Raw genomic sequence first — 8840 nt, 5'->3', positions numbered from 1 at the left:
CTGATTTCTCAGTGTGTTTTTTCTTACATCTGAAGAAAGACGTCCGTACGAAGAAACACAGAACATGTAAAAATCCATGCTGCACAAACATGCTACATATGACCAATCCATGCTGCACAAACATGCTACATATGACCCCTGGTGTTTGATTATGAAAAGATGTGATCATGGCCTGAAGTGTAAAAGTCTGAACTGTAATGTTATGAAGAGTAAAGCTGCAGTGTAAAAAATGCACGTATGATAGTTGATGTTTTTAAACATGTTTATTAAAGGTTGTTCCTTAATGCATTTTATGTTTCCACATTGAAGCAGAAGGAAGCCGATAAAACAATAGTTTCATTAAAGGTTAGGCAACTCAACAACAGCAGCTGTTATTGGTCACCTTGCATTTGGTCAAGTGATGTGATAGGTTGAAAAAGAAAACATCAAATAGAAAATAATAATAATAATAATTCAAGCATTAGATATCAATATGAAGATAACCATCATATTTGTCGCTGTGGAGCAGAAACTTGAATCTCCATATTTCAACTCTGTTCTCATAAATTACTATTCTAAAATTAAAAAAAAAACTCCTTCTGTATAGTATTATGCCAAAATAATGAGGCAATGTTTAAAGTAGTTAACTCTGAACAAATTAAAAGTACTGTATTAACAAGAGCTCGTGAATAAATAATAACTACATTGTAGATTATGAATTGAATACATAGGACCACAATGAAAACAAGAAATCATGGCTTTTTTGTGTTATCCTTTTAGCATTGCTTGTGTAATTGTACTTGCTGTACTATTTGCAAACCGTATTCAATCAATCAAAAAAGGATCCAATCTTTTTTCCATTACCTGAAAAGTAACAGTTTTAGACATTTGGTTTCCAACCACCAGCGTGTGGTGTGTGTGTGTGTGTGTGTGTGTGTGTGTGTGTGTGTGTGTGTGTGTGTGCGTGTGTGCGTACACACCACAAGTATAAAATGACCAAGACATTCATTGAATTCCATGAATGCCAGGTGATGATTATATTTATCAACGAGACAACAAGACACTTTAATACATAGACCGACATACTGCCCACGAGGAACTGCCCGGCAAACTTAACGTTCGTCCTGCCGGGATTTACCGACAACATGGGGAGGAGGAAGCACCAGGCAGCCGGCCTACGGATCCATAAGCTCAGTCAATGGCCAATGTCAGGGTGATAATCAATATCGTCACTGTCGGGTGAAAACCTTGTATGTCCAAAACCATTACTTTTCGGGAAATGGAAAAAAATCACCTGTGTTCCAACTGATCCAATGTAGTTATTTAGTCCTGTTACTTTTCTAATACTAATACTTTAAATTGCTTCAATATTTATTTAAAATATCCTCCTATAATTCTACAAACCTCTGTAGTGGTGAGGCCAAAATCCTTTAGCCCGGTTCTCCTCAGTGGCTGGAGCAATTGATCTGAATTTGCACACAGCCATTCACCATTATGTGCACTGAACAGCGAAGCCCGTTTTTCGATTTCACCAAACGCCAGCTGTTTATTAGCGTTTTTATGTAAAAGAATGTCGCCATGGTTACGGCTGCCCAGCTGTGGGATGGCCCCGCGAGCTATAGGACGAATGATCAAACTGCGCATGCGTCGAATCCACAGACCCACTGTGTTACACTCTTGCCGTCTGCCACAAGCACACACAGAGTGCGACGGGACGCGACTGGACGCGACGGGACGCGACGGGACGCGGGGGGGGGGGTTGCCGCGACGGGACCCCACGTTTGCAACTACTTTCGCCTGCGCACTTCACCGGGTATGGACTATATATATAATTAACAGAAAACAGCAGATTTACACCTGTAGATCTGCTATTTTCACTACTTTAGTGCAACACTCTTTTGTGACAAAGTAGGGCATTCATTTACAAAACAAACTAAATCTTTTGAAATACTAGACCGTTGCGACTGGTCGGTCAGACAATTCCCGATACGTGAACTACAGATGGACAGATATTTTGTGCATTAATAGTAGGATGGAGATACAAGGTTTCTACCCAACAGTGACGGTATACAGTATAAAATTAGCTCTGAAATGTAAAACCATTACAATTATTTTTGTTTAAAAACAATAATACTAAAATAATAATGATAACAATAATGACACATTTCATCTTTGTCAAAGATCACCTTCATTCAATAGGAACACATTATGTTAAATAAAGCAGATTATTCCAAGCAGCTCTGTCTGTCGTGTGTGTGTGTGTGTGTGTGTGTGTGTGTGTGTGTGTGTGTGTGTGTGCGTGCGTGCATTGAGAAGCCTGAAGAAGCCAGAGGCGACGTAAACAGGAAGTCAAATCTTCAGGACTCTGTGGCACCGTTCAGCATCATATCCATGTTCAATTGTTAACTTATAAAAACACTGTCTGTCCGTCCGTCCGTCTACCAATTAGAGGCAGAGTTCACATCATCAGTAGACTCCAGCCAACCAATCAAACCTTCGGCCCGGCCTGTCAATTGTCTCCGAGTCAGGCCGATCAGCCGGTGAGTTCCACGGGCAGTTCTCGACTGCAGAGCGCCTCCCACTGGCGAGCCAGGAGAGAGAGGAGTCTCTCCCTGCTCTCTGCTCCTGGTACCAGGATGCACCACTGCACCTCGCCGACCGCACCTCCTCCCACTGCACCTGGACCTCCTGCTGTGCCTGCTGCTCCGGCTGCTGGGTCCTGCTTGAAGTGGTCCATGGTCAGGTGACACAGGAGGTCCGGTCCGCTCCAGTCATCAAACACCAGAGTGAGAGCCTGTGGGACCGGCTGGTACCCCAACAGAACCCGGTCCAAGTCCCGGATCCTCCTCCACTCCCTCACCTGGTACTTCTCCCTGGACAACATAGACCACATCGCTTTAACCCTAGCATCCTTATTCTGGCGGGAACATTCGGAGAACATAGCCGATCTACAAGCTCACAACGCACAAGTAGATCGGCTATTTTCGGAGAAGAGATTTGGTGTAGAGGGAAAACAAAAGAGCAGACCAAGTACATACTACATAGCTGACCACGGTCAACAAAGTATTTGTTTACAGACTATTGAGGGTTTAAGTGTTTAAAGGTTTTTGTTGTTGTTTTGTTAAAAAGTTAAAGCTCTATATAGCTTGAGGAACCGAATAGAGCATGGCGCCACTTCTCCATTGAACGCAATGGACCGCCCTGTTCTTTTCTGTCACCCTATTACTTCGAATGGTGTCCTCAAGCTCGATATTCTGATAGTAATCATGCTAGTGAGTGTTTGGTCAGTAACAGGGTTCTCCCCGTATCTCCAGCCCTTTAGTAAGAAGAAAATATAATTTTCAGTTTTGGAAGCCAACAGTTTTGGAAGTTTCACACTTTCTCAGCTCAACCCCTTGAGGAGATAAATGGATGAAGACGGACATAGTTTCATTTTATAGTAAGAATAAAAATGATAACAATAATTATGACATACCTAGAGGGAGGTTCCTTGGCCAGGTCAGGTAGAGGGTAACTGACATAATCCTCGTCCAATAGGAAGATGTCTGTGGAGGTCAGGATCAAAGTCCTGGGCTCCAGCAGGGGGGAGGGGGAGGGGCCAGTACCAGTGGGACTCCCAGGTGTCTGGACCTGGATGGCAGGAAGGAAGGATGGAGGAAAGGAAGGGTAGAAGGAAGGAAGCGATACAACAAAGGAAGAAAGAAATGAAAGATGAACCAGGTAAACCAGTAAATGAACCTGGTAAATCAGCACATGAAGCCATGACAGTCCATACTTACAACACAGTCACAAACTTAGTCTGTGCTCTTAGAAACTATAGCCGGAAGTTCAATGGAATGCACTGAAGTCAATGATAGCCAGGTGGGCAAGTGTATGAATAAACAATATGTTTTAATGGTTGTGACCTTTGTCAGATATCTGTTTTCTGATATCCTTTTTCGAGGTGCGCACTATATCATTGTATTGACGTATCTGAATAGCACTGTAAGTTTGGGCGGTGCGAGCTGTCAGCACAAGAATCGGTTGACAGGCTGACAATAACTGACCGTGTACAGTATGTCCACCCAGCTCTCAATGACTTCAGTGCATTCCATGGAATGTTCAGCTCAGCTGTGTACCTGGAAGGCCAGCAGGTAGAGGAGGATGTTGAAGGAGGATGAGGATGAAGAGGCAGCTGTCTTCCTCTCTGCCACGATGAAGGTGAGGTCTCCCATCTCCTCATCACTGGGGTAAACAAACCTCACCCTACCACCATGAACCAGCTCGTAGTTCTGCATCTTACCTGCAGAGGGCGACACACACCCACACACCCCAAATAATGCCATTACATGCCTCAAAAGTGTTTACATTTTATTGATCTGCATAGTCCTCACACCATTTTCTGTGTGTGTGCGTACTGTATAGGTCAGATGTGACTTCAGACAGCAGAGGAAACTACTAAGTGAACTGACTCGTTTATCAATTTAAATAAAATAAAGAAAGGTATAAATAATCAACCTAAATGTTCATCACTGCAACTATGCAGGACACATAACTAAAATAAAACTAAAATAATAAAATCTTTGGCAAAGGAGCCGTGTTCATCATTTCGGCTTGACGATACTGAATGACTGAATGTACTGTATATAATGTGTTGTGTTGCTGAGCAGAATCCTACACCTAAAGATCCAGTGGAAATATGCCATTTTCTTCAGTGAGAAAATCTGAATATTTATCAGAATAAAATGTTTTTGTCATGACATCTATCTATCTATCTATCTATCTATCTATCTATCTATCTGGATGGATGCATGGATAGATGGATGGATGGATGGTACCAGTGTCTTTGTGGCTGTAGAAGTCTTGCTCAGTGGATTCAGGTTGAGGGACTTTCTCCTGGAGGCTGAGGACTGCCATCAGCTGCTGTAAGAAGCTATGAGTCCCAAAACTGTCTCTGCTGAGACAGCACACGATCTGATCTGCACTACTACCTACACACGCACACGCGCGCGCGCGCACGCACACGCGCACACACACACACACACACACACACACACACACACACACACACAGAGAGAGAGAACAGTTAACGTTACGTATATACTTTGTTGACCGGGGTTCCCCAGGGTGCTGTACTTGGTCTCCTCCTTTTCCTCCTGTACAGAAAATCTTTTGAGCTTCTGAGTCAGATGGTGTGGCTTTAGCTGACCTGATAACTTGTCAGAGAATGTTTTGTTAGGGAAGTGTTGAAAATCAAAGCATTATCACAACACATTTTACACATCCTTGGCGGGGATGTCCTCTCCTGCACTACATCGTCTACTACTTCTCCTCTAATTTATGATCAATCCTACCAGGACCTCTAATACTGCTGGTTTTCTATCCTACCAGAACCTCTAATACTGCTGGTTTTCTATCCTACCAGAACCTCTAATACTGCTGGTTTTCTATCCTACCAGGAACCCTAGTACTGCTGGTTTTCTATCCAACCAGGACCTCTAGTACTGCTGGTTTTCTATCCTACCAGAACCTCTAGTACTGCTGTTTTTTTATCCTACCAGGACCTCTAGTACTGCTGGTTTTCTATCCTACCAGAACCTCTAGTACTGCTGTTTTTTTATCCTACCAGGACCTCTAGTACTGCTGGTTTTTTATCCTACCAGAACCTCTAGTACTGTTGTTTTCTATCCAACCAGGACCTCGGGGCGGCAGTGGCTCAGGGGTATAGCGGCCGGATGGCAACCGTGAGGTTCCCAGTTCGATCCCGGGCTCCCCCAGAGTTAGAGTCAAAGTGTCCTTGAGCAAGACGCTGAACCCCTAATTGCTCCCGATGAGCAGTTTGGTGCCTTGCATGGTTTCCTCCCCCATCGGTGTATGAATGTATGTGTGAATGGGTGAATGTAATGCACAATCAGGACCTCTAGTACTAATGGTTTTCTATCCTACCAGGACCTCTAGTACTGATGGTTTTCTATCCTACCAGGACCTCTAGTACTGATGGTTTTCTATCCTACCAGGAACCCTAGTACTGATGGTCAACTGACCTACGACCCGGAAGTACTGGTCAAACAGCCCCACGTTGACAGACAGCAGGTCAGCCAATCGGATGGTCAGATAGTAACATGACTCCGCCTCCGGATCTCTGCATGCTGAATCTGCTGTTTCCCACACTGATGGAGAGAGAGAGAGAGAGAGAGCAAGAGAGAGAGAGAGAGAGAGAGAGAGAGAGAGAGAGAGAGAGAGAGAGAGAGAGAGAGAGAGAGATTTACTTTGACTGGAAGTCATTCATGTTTATTTTTGTGGTATTTACTTCACACTTACTGAACCATTTACTGTCTTACGAGAGTGGTGAGTAAGCGAGGAGGCGGAGTCCTCTAACAGGAAGTAGATGGCTTTGGTGGAAAGCAGCATACAGGAAGTGAGCTCAGCCTCAGGGGATTTGTAGAGGACCACAGACAACCACAAGACCTGTCTCACCTCCTCCCCTTCAGTCTGACACACACGCACGCACGCACGCACGCACGCACACACACACACACACACACACACACACACACACACACACACACACACACACACACACACACACACACACACACACACACACACACACACACACACACACACACACACACACACACACACACACACACTTATCAGACTAAACAAGACAATGTGACATAAGTAATGTCATTGCGACAGGGTAAATGGTCATGTAAATAGAGTACAAAGAAAACAATGAAGTGCTGCATAGTAACTAGGATACCAGATAAACATCAAATAGTTATACGTATATACAGTACAAACATACACTGGTTGAGTGGAGTGATAAAAGGACCAATAGGGCGATATCTGATAACCCCTGGGGCGATATATAAGACAGGTAGCTAACCTATAGTTATAGGACAGTGGACCAGTCAGAATGAGTGTATTACTCTCTCAGTCACATATCCAGGTCACATAAAAGATGCATATATTTATATATTGTACATGTATACATTTAAGTTTTGTACAGTACCTGCGCTATGTTGTTGTGGAAGTATTCCAACAGGTCTTCACCGTCCAGCCCAGCGAGGAGCTTCAGTCCTGGGGAGAGATTGAGAGAGAGGTGGGGGGACGGTTGGTTCTCCTCTCCAAGGCTCTGGAGCAGAGAGGAGATACTCTGGACTGGAGGCTGCTGGGACACACTGTGATGGAAAACACGCACACACACGCACACACACACACACACACACACACACACACACACACACACACACACACACACACACACACACACACACACACACACACACACACACACACACACACACACACACACACACACACACACACACACACACACACACACACACATACACACACACACACACACACACACACGCACACGAATTGGTGAATGTAACTCATGTAAAGTGCTTTGAAAAAAGGTGCAATATAAATGTATATTATTTAAGTTCTTTTAGGAGATGGACCCAGTCCGTTGTCCAGTGTCTTGCTCAAGGACACTTCAACGAGCAGCCAGGAGGAGCTGGGGATCAAACCGGGAACCTCACGGTTCCCAAATGGCCGCACTAACTCCTGAGCTACTGCCACCCAGCAGTTACCACGTAATCAGTTCATGAGTTTGGAGGAGGAAAGAGGATTTATTCCACTTGGTTTACAACTAATTACTTGACTTGTTCTATTCTCTTCGAGTCTATTCTCATGACTATTATTGAAACTGCTAAATGTCGGAAAAAAAATATTTTACACCTGTTAACTTGTGGTTTGAAAATGGACTTGAAGTTAAGTACAGACATGTAAACTATACAGTAAAGTCAGAAAGCCAAGAATGTCATCCGTCCTGAACTTGAGTGAGTTCTGTTGTTGTTCACCTGTAGGTGAAGTTGGCTGGGTTGGGTGGTGTAACACACAGACAGCAGTGTCCTGTCAGCTCTCTGCCTCTGGACTGACCTATAGGATCAGAAAAACGAGGAGACACACTGACCTATGACCAGAACAACAAGTACAAAGACTGACCTAGGATCCGAACAACAAGGAGACACACTGACCTAGGATCTCTGGTCAGCATCAGAAGTTGTCAACCATCCTACCTGGTCGAACACCTGGTCTAACACCTGGTCTGGCACCTGAACGTTGAGTGGTTTCTGTCGACTTACCTGGCTTCAGATCAGGTCTAGTAATCCTGGGGAGGACCAGGGTCTTCAACCCAGAGAGAGAGTCTCTTCTCTCCCTCAGCTGACCCAGGAACAGCAGCCTGTCCTGGGCCAGAGGAAACACCAGCAGCAGCCTCCACTGACCCAGCAACACTTCCAGCACATGATCCGACCTGCACACAACATCATTTACATATAGACCACAACACAACTATATAGAGGCCTGTGTATACCGTATATCAGATACCCATAGGGCAGGGTGCAGAGTAGGTGGTCCGTGAAGGTATTGCATGTGGTCCCTGACCATGCATTTAGTAAAGTGAAGTAGTGCAAGTAGTGAAGTGAAGATTATTATTATTTATTTATTTTTCTTCCACAGAACAGTGCACTAAATGACCTGGTGACCTATGATGACGCGTCAATGTTGTCAGTTACTGGGAAGTCAGAGGTCAAGAAATTCTACAGAAAAGGAAGTTAGAATCTCAAAAAGGGGAAGTGTACCAGATTGCCTGATTGAGTCATCATTATCAAGAAATGTGTCTGCTAACTCATACATAAGATACAAATCAGTATATCAGTTAACATGAGTTTCATGGAAGGCTGGATAAAGTTAGAGAATGGAGCAAGGGTAACCGTGGGATAGGAATAGATCAGTGGTTCTCAACCTTTTTTTGAGCTCTGGACCACTCGCATATTTCAGTTAAATCATATCGGCTTGATATA

The 8840-nt window shown here is 44.2% G+C and overlaps 1 protein-coding gene across 2 annotated transcripts in view; it reads right to left on the bottom strand.

The window, feature by feature from the left end:
- Nucleotides 1–329: 329 nt before the first annotated feature.
- Nucleotides 330–8840, bottom strand: part of nisch (nischarin) — a 30089-nt gene continuing 21578 nt past the window's right edge. Inside the window, exons 20-28 of one of the 2 annotated variants that reach the window (XM_084062730.1) lie at nt 8121–8290; nt 7836–7914; nt 6977–7145; nt 6300–6450; nt 6003–6128; nt 4797–4949; nt 4098–4261; nt 3455–3609; nt 330–2852 (exon numbers count right to left, since the gene is read on the bottom strand). In XM_084062730.1, coding sequence (XP_083918856.1) covers nt 2513–2852; nt 3455–3609; nt 4098–4261; nt 4797–4949; nt 6003–6128; nt 6300–6450; nt 6977–7145; nt 7836–7914; nt 8121–8290 — 1507 coding nt within the window. In that variant the 3' untranslated portion in view covers nt 330–2512. Of the gene's footprint in view, nt 2853–3454; nt 3610–4097; nt 4754–4796; nt 4950–6002; nt 6129–6299; nt 6451–6976; nt 7146–7835; nt 7915–8120; nt 8291–8840 lie in introns of those variants that run through there. The other variant, XM_084062731.1, reaches the window with a different exon arrangement.

This window comes from Gymnoscopelus microlampas (assembly GCF_963454915.1).
Source record: "Gymnoscopelus microlampas genome assembly, chromosome: 7".
Classification (NCBI taxonomy): Eukaryota; Metazoa; Chordata; class Actinopteri; order Myctophiformes; family Myctophidae; genus Gymnoscopelus; species Gymnoscopelus microlampas.
The sequence above is the reverse complement of the archived record's forward strand: the minus strand, read 5'-3'. Positions and strand labels throughout refer to the sequence as shown.